General features: G+C 40.1%; 1 protein-coding gene and 1 pseudogene across 1 annotated transcript; both read right to left on the reverse strand.

The window, feature by feature from the left end:
- Positions 1-5,231: 5,231 nt before the first annotated feature.
- Positions 5,232-6,778, reverse strand: LOC141843579 (cyanidin 3-O-rutinoside 5-O-glucosyltransferase-like). Its single transcript, XM_074731635.1, has one exon. It carries the CDS (start codon positions 6,746-6,748, stop codon positions 5,336-5,338), a length of 1,413 nt encoding a protein of 470 aa, XP_074587736.1. The 5' UTR covers positions 6,749-6,778; the 3' UTR covers positions 5,232-5,335.
- Positions 6,779-7,971: 1,193 nt separating this feature from the next.
- On the reverse strand, positions 7,972-10,681 carry LOC141843464 (uncharacterized; annotated as a pseudogene).
- Positions 10,682-17,747: the final 7,066 nt, after the last annotated feature.

Here is a 17,747-nt window from a genome sequence, read left to right on the forward strand (position 1 = left end):
AAAGATAATTCCGTTTGAAAAAAATAATCAAAAGATGATCTATCATATTTTAATTTATTTCACTCAAAATATTTTTAACAGTTATGTCCATAACATAACGTGTATAATGGTCGCCATTTTATATAGTAGATAATGATTTTAAATAAATTAATATTTTTTATATAATAATATTTTATATATAATAATTTTAATTAATTTAGAGCAATTTTACTAGTTATGAGCTATAGCTATTAAAAAGATATTGAAATAAGTATATTTTTAAAATGAAAAATATAATAGAATAACCTTTATTTTTAAAATAGAGTTTTTTTTAAGATAATCAAAATAATTTTTTTATTTTTGCAAAAATAAAAAGACTCAAAAATAATTTTGTGTAGAGTTTATCTACACATGGTTTTATGAAGCCGATAGTGAGTGATAAGGACATGAAGCGTGTTTAGAGTGTTTCAAAATCTAACAAATTTTTTAAAAGGAAAAAAACAAAATATTTTTGGAGTAAGGATAGAAGCAACAATTTCACTCAAAATTATTGTCATAATTTTGAGGTGACTTTGACTCGTGTAATACGGGCAAAGAAATAACAAGATATAATTTTAAAATTTAAATGTATACAAAGATTTAATATTTTATATCATCTAATGTAATTAATAAACAAAAATATGAGAATTGTTTTTATTTTATTTTATTTTATTTTTACTTGAGCAAAACATTTGCAAAGTTTGCCCCCTTGTCCTATACAAAATGTGTTTTTATTGTGAAAATTTGCATTGAATATACTGAAGCTTTTAATTTGGAAGATGTATAAAAAATAAATTATATAGAAATCAGTCCATAACCTCATTTTAAAATTTGCTTATCTTTATCGAATCTTTGAAGTGGGACAGCCTTAGTTTGATTGTGAGGTTTGAGATAAGCACAAGCAATTTCCCTCTCAATTTAGTCTTTAAAATTAATTTCAATCACGCCTCTTGTATATTTTCCAACAAATCACTTTCCAATCGTATGCTTTTTTTTAAAAAAATATTTATTAATTCTCTAGTTCTGTGTAAAATTTAAATGCAAGTTAATTGGATGTTTGAGGATCATTTAAAGTTCCTCGCACTTTAATCTTGCATGATTTTAATTTCGATTTGAAATACGCTCTCATGAAAATTTGACAATATTTAGTATTAATTCCTGGTTCTCATAAAAAATACTAAAAATCAATTTTTTAAAGCAATTTTAAAAAAAAAAATCAAAAATCCAATTCTATCAAATAATATTTATTTAATTCTGAATGTACATTAATTGTATTTTAAATTTGCCTAATAAATAAATCAAAAGGATTAGTCTATGACATCCCTGAATTATTAGAAAAAGATATTTTAAATTAAGAATTAAGATGAAAGAGTCCCTTTCAAATTTATATCTTTACACATGTCCCCATCACATCTATATCTCACAAAAGAACATCCATCGCCGCTACCGCCGCCCTCGCCGCGTCGTCCGACCACCGTCGACCTCTCCCTCGGACGCAATCGGCACGCAGCTCACCGGCGCTCCGTCCGGTGTCGGATTCCGACTGGATAGTGGTCGGAATCCGACGAATTTCGATCGGAAACAGGATCGACAGTGGCGCGGCCACTGTCGACCGCGATTGGGCATGTTTCCGGCCAATTCGCGATCGCCGGATGGCAGAGGACGAGTTGTCGTCGCACGACGGTCCTTCCTCGGCCGGTCTCTGACCGCAATTTGATCGGAATCCGGCCTGATCGCGACTGGCAGTGGCGCGGGCCACTTGGCGGCCGCGATCGGGCCGGAGACCGACCGAGGAAGGATCGCCGTGCGACGGCGGCCCATCCTCTGCCGTCAGACGACTACGAATTGGCCGGAAACCGGGCCGATTACGGTCGACAGTGGCGCGCGCCACTACCGACCATGATCGACCCTGTTTCCGACCAAATTCGTTGGATTCCGATCGAAATCCGCCGTCGGACGGAGCGCCGGCAATAGCTGGATGGGGCAGCGGGGGCGACGACAGCGGCGATGGATCAGACGTCGTGCACGAGTGTGTTGCACAGGATAACATATATATATATATATATATATATATATATATACGATTTTGATATTCTGCGCGACTGCCTCGTGCGCGACTCACGATCCACCATCCATCACGCGATCGAGAGCCAGATCTGACCGCCCAAATTTGGGAATGCACAGTGATCCGCCCGCCCAACCCCCGTCGCTTTCGGCCGCCCTCGCCTCGCCGTCCGGTCACCGCTGGCCGCCGGACCGGGCCCGATCGACGCGCCACTCGTTGGCGCGTCGGCCGGCGTCGGATTCCGATCGGAATCCGACGACGCGCCGGCGAGTGGTGCGTCGATCGGGCCTGGTCCGGTGGCCGGCGGTGACTGGACGACGTGGCGAGGGTGGCTGGAAGCGATGAGGGTCGGTTGTGTCGCGCACGGGATCGCGCAGTGTGGGTCGCGCAGAATATCATTATGACCACCAAGAAAGAAGATCGTTAATCCTCAAGATTAATTGAGAGCAAGGCTCAAATACTTATATTATCAAAAAAAAAAAAAAAAAAGTATTTCATAATGCCTTAATAGTCATTGCCTTTTCAAAATCCCTTTAACATCTAATTAATATTAAAATACCTTTTAAAATATGTATTTTATTCTTAAAATTTTCCCTCTCCGTTATAAATAAATGATTTAGATAATAATTTATGAAAATAAAACAGATACTTTTGTGTTAGATAAGGCTATTGTAACAATAAAATAATTTTCTTAAAGCCATTATGATCAAGCGCATTTTGGAAAATACTAAGGCTTAAAAATTAACTACTTTTGACGAGGAAAACAAAAATTGAAATCATATATAAAAATGAATAATTAATTTCAAAAGAAGGATGTAATATAGAGGCAAAGTCAAATTTCCTTGAAGACAAATTAAATAGCGATGACATATATATGGCCCCATTTCTAAAAGTCAACTTAGTTTAATTCTATCATCAATGAAATTCTTTTTTTCTTCTAAAATTTAAATCGATTCAAAAAAAAACCTCACTTAGTTTGCTTTTAAAAATAGATTTTTTTTTGTCAAAGTTGATCGTATTAAATCTAGTCTCTAATTGATTTTATAATTTAATCTCACAAACAAACGATTAGTCCAAGTACAAAACGTCATATGAAACTTGTAATAAGACTAATCACGTGAATTTTCGATTACGTGGTCCGAAGGTTATTTACTTTTTCTCCTCCTCCCTGCTTATTAAAAAAACATTTTTTTATTTTTTTCCTTCTCCTGAATTTACTTTCTTCTAAATAAAAGATAAGCATTATCATCGCCATCATCTTCATTGAAAACAAAAACAAAAAACTAAAAACTAAAACAAACTATAACAAAGTGCAAGTTGTAGTGGAACTTTCAAAGGCTAACAAAAAATCTACAAAGACTCGTCAAGTGCTGTTGCTCCTTGCTCATCTATGTAATTACATATTGAAAGGATCAACAGGTAGTGACATAGCTTAAGTTTAATTTAGCACTGATAAGACTAAGTTGACAACACTAATGGACAAGAGTCTTAGACTTCTTCAAAATGTTTAGCTTGAACGTAACTGAAAAAGAAATTGAGCAACTTGAGCATTAGAGTGCAAAAGGAACACGACTAATTCAGACATTGTTCCAGTGATAGCAATTCCTAACTATTATTATAAGGTTGCTTGGTAAGTAGTAAATCCTGAACTCTGGACTATGCCGATGGTATAAACTGAGTTATCTTTTAAAATTTTTTTCTCCCATCTCTAAATCGAATTTTTTTTCTTTTTCGTCGCTATCGGCCCCCCGGGCTATAGCTGGGTAATTAGAAACGTGGCTCCGCCTGTGCCAGCCACAACGCTCGTCAGTGCACATCAGCGTTAAGGCCCAACCCTGCCGAATCTTATGCATGTCCCTGACCTATCGAGCAGTCACTGCACCCAATTGTTCAATCACTCAGACTCTTATCTTCTCCGATGAAACTTGACGAAGAGACTTATGCTGCAAAAGGTTGGAATCCGCCAACCTAGCGGCCCCACACGATCGGCCCCCCGACCATCTGTGGATAGGTAAATCACGGTGAATGCGGGACTGACCAGGGCATGGTGGCCGAGGGATTTGGAAACATGGCACAGATTGATGTTATCGCAAATGCAACCATGAGCCCTCGAACCGCCCACCTCATGCTGCAAGCACCCATGCCCTGACCAGCTGACCCCGCCCGTGGGGGCCATGTTTCCAGACAAAAGCTCGGATCAGATCAAAGACTAAATTAGCGACAGAAGGTCCGATCAAGACAAGATCTTGAGTACTAATCAGTCCACTCGGAAGTATATGTCCGACTTTTCGACGCCCGACTCCTTATGTCCGACTCAAACCCTGTGACGTGAGCTCTCTCCTAATCCTACGTATGTTCGACTCAGTTCCAAACACCCTCATTATGTTCACCGCGCATACTTAAATGAGGAGAACGTGAGACCATGAGGTGCTTGATGGATGTGACATCCCCTCAACCCGAATTTGGATGGCTAAGAGCATGGATAAAAGAATGTGGAAGTCGTGGGATCATGTTTTTCTCCTATCAGATAGTATAAAGGATAGTCCGCTTTTGCAGACGTAGATGTGCATACACAATTCCAATTATTATTTTCATCTTTTTCATTATTTGATTATCGGAGTTGACTTAATCGTCGGAGTGATTCGGTCAATGTCCACCTTAGCCTTATTCTAACTCTCTTTGATTGTCCCAAAAATCCCTGGGACTTTACGAGTCGCCAATTCCTTAGAGCTCGTCACAAAGACCTTTGCCCCATCACCAACCCTCTCATTGATGATTCACTGATCAGTAGCATTTATCAAATCCAATAGATTTGGCTATGACCCATCTTAACTGCTGAATGACTTCCTGGTTCAGAGTTTCTCATCAAAGGAAGGGGTAGAGCCTGAGGTTTATCATACTAAGTGTGAATATGTTGGATCATCTTTGCACATTTACTATCATGTTATATCGTTGTAGATTCTTTAGAATTACATTCTGTGTAGTTGTGTTGTTCTACTAGAAAATGATGAAGTTTCTATGATGTTGCAGTCAAGTTTCTTCCAAATTATAGAATTGCCTGAATGATCTTATCAAGTTTTGTATGTATGAGCACACACACTGTCAGTTAGTAAAGCCTAAACTGAACAAAGCAATGGAACAGCAACAACAAATACAGAAGAAACGATCACAAAGAGCTTCCAACTTTAGCTTCAAACAAACTGGTAGATCAATCATAAGCAAACAAACAAAAGACATGCAGCTTCCCACTTTCTAATCACTTAGTTTTCCCTTCCTAATTGCTTCCACGAAAGCCTTTAGATTTCGATCGGACGATCCTCCATCATTCACGGCGTCCCTCGCCCTCCCCCTCCACTCCGCCGCCTTGCTCCTCATCCTCTCTGCTGCCTCCCCTTCCCCCATCACCACCTCCAAGCACCTCCTCAGTTCCGCCGCCGTCACCACCCCTTCGTCGTCCACCTCCGCCCTCACCCCCGTCCCCCACGCTACCTCCGACAGCGTTGCCACCGTCTTCTGGTCCGACCACCGTGGCAAGCCCACTGTCGGCACGCCGCAGACCAGACCCTCCGTCACCGAGTTCCATCCGCAGTGCGTTACAAAACACCCCACCGCGCGGTGTGCCAACACCTTCACCTGCTCGCACCACTCCACCACCATCCCTTTCCCCTCCCCTGCTTCTTCGTCTTCCATCTGGCCGTCCAATTCCCCGCGGTTGTTCTCCCTTACCACCCACAAGAACGGCCGGCTGCTCTCCCTCAACCCATTCAGCAGTTCCTCTAACTCCCGCTGCCTCAGCTTCATGTAGCTCCCGAATGACACGTAGACCACCGACCCCTCCTCCTGAGCGTCCAGCCACCTTAGATACCGCACTGCCGCCGCCTTATCCTCCTCTGCTTCCCCTGTCAACGACCACGATGGCACAACCGGCCCGACGGTGAAGAGGCGAAAGTTCTCGACGACAGACGCGATTGCGTCGGGCTCCAAATCGTCGAAGGAGTTCATCAACACCTTTGGTTTCATTGTCGCTGTGGTCTCACTGTCGAGAGACTCGAATAATTCTTTCAGCGCGGTGAAAATCGAATAGAAGTCATCGTCAGGGACGATGGTGGTGATGAAAGCAGGAAGGTCTCGAATCCGGACCGGCGGCACGCCGGGAAAGTTCACCACGTAGGAAGGGTCATGGAGATTGGCGGTGATGACGGCGTCGTAATCGTGGAAGTAGTGGTAGTAGATGGAGAAGAGGGTGGCCGGCTGAATCCAGTAGAGGGCAGAGTCGATGCCGTGCCGGCGCGCCACGTCGGCCGCCCACGGCACGAAGAAGGTGTACACGACGCAGGTGGCGGGGCGCCCGGCGGCGGCGAGGTTGTCCAGCAGGGCGGAAAGGCTCCTCGAGCCGACGCTCTTGAGTTGAGACATGAAGTGGTTGAACTGCGACTCCTCCTTGATGCCATCGTCGTAGCCGTCGGAGATGGGGGCGTAGGCGACGAGGCCATCGTTAGCAACTGCTCCGTTGGTGAACATGCGGTTGTAACTGGAGATGGAGAGCGCGACGGTGGAGAGGGCGCCGGGGCCGCCGGCGAGGCGGCGAGCGAGGTGGACGACGGGATTGATATGACCGTGGGCGGGGAAGGTGACAAACACGAAGTGCGCAAGGCTGCTATCCATGTCGATGGCCTTGGATCGTCCGTTTGCGAACCAATTAAATGACGAAGAAGAGATGGCCGTCCTTTTTAATTTATAGAGAAGCGACGTGTGACTGCCGCTCGGCGACGATGCCAACTTTGAGGCATGTGATAGATACCATATGGAGAGAGATTAAAGGAGTGATTATTAAGATACTAATAGATGGAGATATTCACCTGCTTCGAGAATATATCATGATAAACTTTATAATCATGTGAACTCATTCCACATAAATGTGCCGATCATCAAAATAAATTATGAAATAAAATATATCATATAAAAAAATGAATATATTATCAATGTGGACTAAAATGTTATCAATGTATAAAAAATTCATATTATTAAGTACAACAATTATAATTAAAAAATATCCTACAATAATTATGTTTAATTATAGTGCTACAATTATTCCAAGCCTTACAAAAAATGTGCTAAAATTATTCCAGGCTTCACAGTATGATTATGCATCCATATCCTTCTAACAAGCATTTTCTGAAGTTGTTTTCAATTGAAAATATGGCAATAAAAAACAATGAACAGCTTGGTGCATAGTCATAGGATTTGACGGCGGTGAGGGGTGGGCTCGCGGCAAGGAAAAGGATTGGGGCTGGAGGGTTCCATTGGAAGAGGGCTCGGGAGGAGGTTCCGGCGGCGAGGAAGGAGAGGATGAGAGTTGCTTCATCGTCCAATCGGGCTGATTTTGGCGGTGGTGAGTTTATTCTAGTCATTTATTGTTATCTGAAAATCAGGTAATATTACCATTATTTATCATCACCATTAACCTCAATCTGATCAGTTATTATGAACAGTATCAACATTTATATACTTAATTAAAAAGTGCATATCATGAGCCGATGACATCAGAGTGCAGTAATAACTCATATGTATGTAGGCTAATAGCCTCCTCAGAATATACTATCGCATACGTTATCAAATGTACGGACTTTTTCTCTAGCCCTCACCGGTGGAAGACAAGTTAAACACTGACCGTGGCCTCTGCTCTACCACAATAATATGTGATCGGTCAGTGCTCTGGACCGAGGGCTACATCACGCCACCACTCCTCAGGTGTACGGTCCAGTACTCTGGTAAAACTCTGGTATAAAGCTAGGCTCTTAATTAACACCTTTTAATCTTTATTATTTTCTCTTATCTCATTTCTTGTTATATCTCTTCTTCATTGATTATCATCAGCATGATATTCCTCATTTGGTCCCTGGAGCAGCATATCCAATTGTTCCTTTTAGCATGAGTGAACTTGTCGATGCCTTAACCTTTGTTCTAACATTTGCATTATGAAACCTTGCTAATCCAAAGTCACTAATGTGTGCAACAATGTCGTGGTCAAGGAGCACATTAGCTGGCTTGAGATCACAGTGGACGACAGGGAATGGATCATGGTGGTGAAGATAATCCAGCGCGGAAGCAATATCAATGGATATATTCAATCTCTGGGCTAGGCTTAGGGTTCTCTGTGTGTCTTGCTCGTTCGCTTCAGGATGGAGCCACTTGCTCAGGCTTCCATTAGGCATGAACTCAAACACTAGAGCTTTGAAGTCATTCCCTTGGAAATCTATACTTGAGCATGCTGTTAAAATCTTGACGAGGTTTCGATGTCTGATAGTGCTCAAAATTTCACATTCTGATGTGAAGCTTCTTAGAGCCTCTTTTCGCTCAAGGTCAAATATCTTCACCGCCACTTCCTTATGATCTTCCCAGTCCGTTAAACCTTTGTAAACAGATCCAAAGCTACCGTTGCCAACCAGATTGGCAGGTGAGAATCCATCCGTTGCTTTTTGGAGCTCAGCAAAAGAGACCTTCCTGTATGGGCCTTTGATGCTCGAGTTGAAAGAAGAAGATCTCCTCCGCCTATGGCGAGCAGTACGGATGCCAACGAGAAAGCTGATACACAAGATTCCTCCACCAATGGAAATAGGTACGATCAGCTTCCAGGATGAATGTTTCTTCCCCATAGAGCAGGGTGCCAGACCAAGCTCTGGAACACCACCACAAAGTCCTTTGTTTCCCACCACAGAGAACACAGTAACGTTACTAAATACTCCATCTCTCGGCAGTTCGCCCTGGAAATTGTTGAAGGAGAGGTTAAGATAAATCATATCGTGAAAGCTCCCAAGAAAATCCGGTATGTTTCCAGACAAGTTGTTGTTGGAGATGTCCAGAACTTGAATCCCTTTCAATTGGCTAAATGTCGAAGGAATGGATCCTTGGAAAAGATTCATTTGCAGGTAAAGATTCTGAAGGAGTTGACATTGAGCAATGGCGGGAGGCATGTAACCAGTAAGTTGATTGTAAGAGACGTCAATAGTTTGAAGATTATTCAAGTGCCCAATTTCTGGAGGCAGAGGTCCTGATAGTGAGTTGTGTGAAACATTGAGAAGTATGGAGAGTGAAGAAATTAACAGAATCTCTTTGGGCACTGCTCCAGTCAATCTGTTGGCAGCAAGATCCAGTCTCTCTAACCGGCACTTCCCAAGACTGTTTGGTATGGATCCGTTAAGTTCATTGGAAGCCAAAATAAGAGTGGTTAGTCCAGTTACATTGCCAACAGTTGCAGGTATTTCTCCATCAAAGTGGTTTCGACTCAAGTCTACGTCTACCAATTTGGAAAGGCGTCCCAGTTCTGTGGGAATGACACCATCGAGATAGTTGGACGACATATTAAATCTTGTCAAGTTAACAAGCCTCCCAATCTCTGCAGGAATGCTTCCAGCTATATGATTGTCACTGAGCCTCAAAGTATCAAGAAAATTGGACAAATTAGCTATAGATGTTGGCAACGTCCCACCTAAATTATTGTTCTCCAAGATCAGCACTCTGAGTTTGGTGCAATTGGTCAAGGCATCCAGGAAATTCCACTCAGCAGCATTCTTCTGCCTCGAGCATATTACCCCTCAGAATCAATGCATCTAAATTGTGCAACAACCCCAAACTCTTCGGAATTCTTCCAACAAGTTGATTACCACCCAAGAACAGAGTGGTCAGATTCAAAAGGTCTCCTATCTCAGTTGGGATGGACCCGGAGAGATCATTGGCATACAGAAATAGTAAGGTGAGGCTGACAAGATTTCCAATAGAAGAAGGGATAGTACCTGTGAGATTATTCTTGTTCAGTCGAAGCACAACAAGAGAGGAGAGGTTGCCAATTGAAGCAGGAATTGTGCCACTGAGTTCGTTGACGTTCAAGTAAAGCTCTGTCAATCTTGAGCGATTGCCAATCTCAGGAGGAATGGCTCCTGTGAGACGATTGTTATTCAAGAAGAGACTGTGGAGCCGCGAGAGGGAGCCAAAGTTGCGGGGTATGTCTCCTTGGAGCATATTACTCGCCAGACTAAGGAATTGCAGTTCTGAACAATGGCTAATGTTGGGTGGGATCTTCCCATAGATGTTGTTAGAAGAAAGGGAGAAATTTTGGAGATTTGAACAATTCTGGAATAATGACGAGGGGATTGTCCCTGTCAACAAATTGGAGCTCAGGTTGAAATGTCGAAGGTGCATCAAAGAATTGTACTCCGGAATTACCCCTCCTAATCTGTTGTCCGATAGACTGAGGTGTTGGAGAGCAGTGAGGTTGGCTATCGAGGGAGACAACGAACCAGCCAAGTTGAGGGATTGCAGGTCGAGAGCAACAACCCGTGGTTGAGGACCATCGTGGTTGCTGCAAGTGACCCCTCTCCACCTGCAGAAGTGGAGTGATCGGTCGTCCCAAGATGTCAATGCTCCATGTGGATCATCGGAGATGAGAGACTTGAAGGATAAAAGTGCGAGATGGTCGTTAGAGGACTCTGCCTCTAGAAGTTGTCGAGGTGAAGAGAAGACTAACAACCATGGAGGAATTAAGGAGATGAACCAGAGGATGAAGGTTAGATAGGATTGCAAATGGATGATTTGGCCCATGGGTAGAGTTTCTTGCAAAGAGAAGGCACTGTGTCTATGTCCGAGCAGAAGCAACACTCAACTTACATAGCCAGATTTGGTGCGTTCAAAATGAATTATCTTTTGTTTTTTTCCCCTAAAATATACTTGTGAAATGTTTGAATTGCTTACCCAGTTGTGATGACTACGGAAAAGGGTGATCAGGAACGACATAAACGTGATGTAAGATTTTGTTTTTCCGTATTTAATTTTTAGGCTGTCAAGTCTGGTGGCGTTAGGTATCGTGGGGACATCTTATAATGTCACTTCAATGTGGGTAAGATTGAGAAGAAACTTTGCTATATATTCATATTATTTAGGTTAAAATAATAATGATAATTATATAATTTAAAATAAAAAAATAATGACATCATTTATACCATTAAAGTCTCTACAATTCTAGTCTAGATCTATTTTAATTATCGATGCACTGACAAAATTTGTACGATTCTAATCTAGATCTGCTCTAATTATCATTATACTGACACCTCCTCTCAAACTCAAGGTGGAATAACAGAGACCAACTTGAATTTGCGAAGTAAACAACTAAACCGTCCTGGAAGATGAGCTTTAGTGAAAAGAGCAGCAGTTTAGCCTTAAGAAGAAACAGAGACAAGTTATAAAGTGCCACGTTGAACATATTGTCGAACAAAATGAGAGTCATTCTCAATATGTTTGGTTTGTTCATGAAAGACATTATTATGAGCAATTTGGATGACACTATGATTATCACAATGCAAAATAGTAGGAGAGGAGTATGTAACATCCATATCTTCAAGTAACTAACGGAGCTAAAGTAATTCAGAAGTAGTGTCCGCAAGAGCTAGATATTCATATTTTGTGCTAGATTGAGATGTGATTGTTTACTTCTTATTGCGCCATGAAATGAGTAAGTCTCCCAAAAAGAAATAGTAGCTAGTTGTAGAGCGACGATCAGTTATCGCTAGCCCAATCAGCGTCAGAATATTCAGACAAGATTAACGAGGAATGAGAAGAAAAGTGGAGTCCATGGAAAAGTGTGCCTTTGACATACCGCAAAATACGAAGAACTGTTGTAAAATGAATGGTTCGTGGAGAAGACATAAATTGGCTGACTGTGCATAACATAAGCAATATCAGGGCAAGTCACTGTAAGGTAAACAAGACCACCAACAAGTTGTCGATATGAAGTAGGAAAGGGGTGTGTCATTAAACGGAGTTAACTTAACATTGGTGTTCAATGGTGTAGTGATGGTAGATGAATCTGTGATACCAGATCTATCAGATCTAAAAAGCAAATCAGATGCATATTTCGCTTGAGACAAGTAGTTACCATCAGAATCAAAAGAGACTTCAAGATCAAGAAAATAGCTAAGAGATTCCAAATCTTTCATCTCAAAATGTTGACTGAGATATTTTTGTAACTCAGAAATGATCGAAGAATTGTCACATGAAAGAATCATATCATCCACATAAAGTAGCAGAAGAACAACTCCCTTGTCAGTACGATGAATAATAAGGCAGAATCATGAGAAATGGAAGTAAAACCCAATTGTGCAATAATGGAGCTGAATTTTGCAAACCATGCACGAGGAGCTCGCTTAAGACCATACAGAGCACAACGAAGAAGACAAACTTTCCGTGGAGGATGAGAATACCCAGGTGGCGGATTCATATACATTTCTTCATCTAAATCTCCATTCAGAAAAGCATTTTTAACATCCATCTGGAAAAGAGGCCAACGTCTAACTGTAACAACAACTAAAACACTTCAGACTGAGGTCAACCGAGCAACAGGAGCAAATGTTTCTTCATAGTCAATGACATATTCTTGAGTATAACCTTTAGCAACTAAACGAGCTTTATAACACACAACAGAACCATCAGAGCGAGTTTTGATCTTGTAGATCCATTTACATCCAATAGGAGTTTTACCTGGAGGAAGATCAACTAAATCCCAAGTATGAGTTTATCTAAGGCGTGAAGTTCTTCAGACATTGCTTGCTGCCAAAGAGGATTACTACTAGCCTCATGATAAGAGTGAGGTTCGTGCAAAGAGACAACAGTAGAAAAGCAGTTATAATCTCTAAGGTGATGAGGAGTTTCTCTTACCCAACTAGAGCGACGAAGTGGAGGAATAGGATCTTCAGAGGAGGCAGATTCTAGAGATGCAGCTATAGAGGAGGGATTAGAAACAATAAGCTCATCAGAAGGATCTGTAGTTATGGAAGGAAATAATTCTAGTGAAGAGTTAGTAAAAAATGACTGAGAAATAGAAAATGAACTGTGAAATTTGATAGTGAAGAAAACATAGTATGTTCCCAAAAGGTGACATGTCAAGAAATGCGTAATCTACTAGAAATATGATCCCAACACCGATAACCTTTTTGTTCTATTCCATATCCAAGAAAATAAGAAAGACGAGCATGAGGTTCTAGTTTAGTGTGTGGATTAAGAAGAACAAAGCAAGCACAACCAAAAACTTTGAGATTTGAGTAATCAGGTATTTTACCTTATAGTTTCTCAAAAGGACATATATTTTGAAGAATTGGAGTAGGTAGATGATTAATAGTGTAAACAGAAGTAAGAGCAGCTTCTCCCCAAAATTTTTCAAGACAAGATGCAGAAAGGAGTTGAGCACAAACATAATCCAATATATAACGGTGTTTGTGCTCTGCTCAGCCATTTTGCTGGGAGGTATGGGGACAAGATCTCTGGAAAATGGTTCCTTATTGTTTGAGAAACTGGAGAAGAATGGAATCTTGATACTCTATCGCATTGTCAGTACAAAATTTTTATTGGATAAGAAAATTGAGTCTTAATCATATTAGCAAAGTTAATATAAGTTTGAGACAATTCAGATCTATATTTGAGAAAATATATCTATGTAAATCTAGAATAGTCATTAATAAATAAAACATAATATCGATAACCATTCACGGTGGAAGTAGGAGCAGAACCCCAAATATCAGAGTGAATTAAACTAAAAGGAGTGTCACAAATAGAGTTATTATTATTAAAAGATAAGGTAGATTATTTCACTAATTGACAGTGTAAACAATCAAAAGACTCAAATTTAGACAGTCCTAATGATCCACTAGAAATCAAGGATTGAAGTTTAGTAGCAGATGCATGTCCTAGATGAAGGTGCCATTGGTGTATCAAGGGGAAGGTTGTAAAGCAAAAATCTTTTGCGGTACAGGAATGTGAAGAGATGTGAGCTCAAATAATCTTCCCACCTTGCGTCTCGTTCCAAGAATCTGGCTCGTCTGAAGGACATACAACTACCATTAGTAGTTTGGATAGAGGGAAGAGAACTAGTAGGAGTTGGATCAGACATTAGAGAGAATTGAGAAGTCATATGATTACAACCAGCAAAATCAAGGAGCCAAGAATTACCTGGAGTGACAACTAAGATAGTGGAGGATGGAGAGTAGGAAGGCATTACTTGTTTAAGAATAACTTCCAGATCACTAGCAGTAACAAAGGGAGAAGAGGACTCATTAGAGGAGGTGGCAGCAGCAGTAACAGAAGGGCCAAACTTTAAAGAATACTTGGATTTTGTACAATCTCCTTTAGGGCGAGATGGGCGAGTTGAACAATTTTCCAAAGTTGACCATGTTTATGACAATATTTGCACTCAGCAATTGGATAATTAGCAAACGTATGATCATAGCTGCAATAATTCTTGCAAAAGAAGGAGCCTGATGTTGAACGGGGTTGAGTGATGGCAAGAGCAACTTCTAATGAATGAGGCTTGACTAAATAAAGACAAGTTTCCTCAAACAAGATTTCTTTAATAGCAGTATCCAAGGTAGGCAGTAGATCACGATGTAGCAGAATAATATGTACTGATTCATATTCAGGACGAAGAGCCATAAGAGCTTGGATAAGATGGAGATGATCATCATTGATTTTGGCTTGAGTCAATTGATTCCATATAGTTGAATAATGACAAGAAAGTCATTAACTGATTGCCCTTATTCTTGCTTGAGAGTATTAAGAGTGGTGAACAATTGGTAATAATGTGCCAGACCAATAGTTTTATATCGATTCACCAAGAAATCCCAACTATTCTTTGCAATATCAAAGTTAGCAAACTGAATATGAATCAATGAAATAGAGGTGTTGCAAATTCAAGTAATAATTTGACGAATTTTGTTATCCCAATCCTCAAGACGTTCAACATACCTAGCATCATTTTCATTTATATCATGAATTGGTTTAACAATATCACCAGTAATATAATACGCCAGAGTTTTCACCCAATTAAAAAACTTTTAATGCATTGAAACCATAATGTATAATTAGAACCATCTAAAATAGTACCAATAAGGCTAGAAATTTTAGATTTGTCCATATCAATTAGCCTAAAACAAGAACTAGACATAGACACAGATAACTTCTAATGAATCAAAGTGAACAAGAAATAAATTCACTAATCAGAACAACCAATGAGGTCACAAATTAATTGTGACAACGAAGATAAGAACATGAAAAAAGAATTGATGGAGATAATCTTGAATAAACCAATACAGAAGCAAATTAATAGCACGCAGATTTAATTTGCAAGACTCTGATTACCATATAAGATTGATAAGAAATTTGATTTACAAAGAGTATATATATCTATATATTTACATCATCTAGGTTAAAATAAAAATGATAATCATCTAGGCTAAAACAAGAATGATAATCATCTAGGCTAAAATAAGAAGGAAAATCAATGACAATATTTACACTATTAAAGTCTGTACGATTCTAACCTAGCTCTGTTTTAATTATCGATACATTTATAAGTTTGCACGATTCTAATCTAGATCTGCTCTAATTATCGATATACTGACAAGATGAATGAGGACAACGATTCAGTGTTCTTTTTGCCATAACATGTTTATTTTCTCCACTAAGCAAATTAAAAAGAGTTGTGATGTATCCGAGCTTTATCAATTCCATTGGTCGAGTCAAGAAAAATAAGGGTGCCTTGTAGAACTGAAATATCATTAACTATTTCGTTTCTTCAACAGACGTCTGCCATGCTGCAAAAGGTTGGAATCCGCCAACCTAGCGGCCCCACACGATCGGCCCCCCGACCATCTGTGGAGAGGTAAATCACGGTGAATGCGGGACTGACCAGGGCATGGTGGCCGAGGGATTTGGAAACATGGCACAGATTGATGTTATCGCAAATGCAACCATGAGCCCTCGAACCGCCCACCTCATGCTGCAAGCACCCATGCCCTGACCAGCTGACCCCGCCCGTGGGGGCTCAACAGACGTCTGCCATGCTTTCACAGTAGGTGGTATCGTGATAACTCTTTGTTTGACAGCTCCAAATATCTGGAAAATGTATCCATTAATGAATATAAACAAGCTGGAAGATATACTGCTAAGGAATCAATTCTAATGACTGTTTTACACCACTATGGATTTCAAAGGGAATGATTTTAAAGCTCTAGTATTCAGGTTCTTCTCCGATGCGAATCTGAATACGTTGCTCTTAGAAATGAGGCTCACTGATGATTGATGAAGCTTGCAACAACAGTCTGAGTCTTTCTCAATATGCGGTAATGACTATTCCAGAATGAGCAATGGAAATCATCGACTTAAACGTGCCCTCCGAGGAAGGAGATGAATCAATGAATGGACTAAGTCATGTTATAAAGGAAATCATTAAAAAAAACAATACAAGAATCCATTAAAGATTGGTATCCATTTCGCTAAAGAGTTGCCATCTGAAAGAATGGAGATAAGTGATGTCGTTAAGAATTAATGGCAATCGGGAAATTAACTTTATTTGAACTCAAATTGAAACAAGATGGAAGTAGAGAGAAAGCTCACCGTGAAGGATGGGGTACATCTACTACTATCAACCATTAAATTAATCATTGTTTGTCTTTTTGCAAATTTCAATCAATCCCTCCTTCACCCAAATAAACGCTTTCTATAGTTATCTTATCAACAACAACAAAAAAAAAGAAAAAAAAAACTACATATGAATCCAGGTGCTCTTGTGCTTTGATATTTGCTGCATATTTCATGTGATATTAAAAAAAACACTAAACTTTTGATTTCTATTGAGAATTCTATCTTCTATTAATATTTACATGCATCTATTATGATACATAGTGGTGATATCACAAGTAAATATGATAAACAGTCAAATTCCTAGTCTCGTTGTAAAAAAAATGGATCAAATAATGAATTTAAATGATTGTTTTTGAGAGACAAAAATTTAACCGTTAGAACCCTTCCTTTCTTCTTTATCCTAGCGATCAAATCATAGTGAGCCCTCAACGGTTAAATAACACTATTTGTACAGAATCGAGCAAGCGTTTTTTTTCTTTATAAAGCGTTTTTTTTCTTACATAATTACCGGCACTATTTGTCAATTGGATTAAATGAGTCTTGTTCTCCCACACGTACGAGTCTTTTATGTGGGAGCACGTGCATGTATATCTTTGATTTCGTGGAAACATGATAAGTTTGGACAAATTATATATTTATGTTGCAAAAGTCGAAATAAGTACAATAGACAAGTAATTTACGAAAAAAAGGTAATACCCAGTGTTTTAGATGCGATAGGATCATAAATGTATAATTTATCTGCAGGGTCGATTGCGTCCTTTGCCTTCAGAGTCCTCTAAATAATATGCTCCAGATTTCAACTTCTGTGTGACTTGATAAAGTCTGTCCCACCGAGGCTTTAATTTTCCGACATCGCCTACGGCTTAACTTTCTTCCATACGACGTCACCGACTTGTGGAATGACTTTCTTATTATAATTCTGGCACATCCGTTGTTGGTAAGTGGTTAGCCTTGAGACTGTCTTCTCTCAAGTTATGGTGACCAAGTCAAGCTCAAGGGCTCGTTGAGAGGAGTTGCCGGAATCATAGGCTTGAACTCGAGCAAATCCACACTAATTTCAACAGGGATAAGTGCTTCTCCCCCATAAACCAGATGAAACGAGCTCATTTTCGTACTTACACGAGGGGTAATCCGATACACCCATAAAATATTGGGTAACTCTTCCACCCAACTACCACCCACATGATCAAGTTTGATTTTG

Source organism: Curcuma longa, chromosome 12, assembly GCF_044706935.1.
Source record: "Curcuma longa cultivar G26 ecotype Majalengka, Jawa Barat chromosome 12, ITB_CL_G26_1.1, whole genome shotgun sequence".
In the NCBI taxonomy this organism is placed as follows: Eukaryota; Viridiplantae; Streptophyta; class Magnoliopsida; order Zingiberales; family Zingiberaceae; genus Curcuma; species Curcuma longa.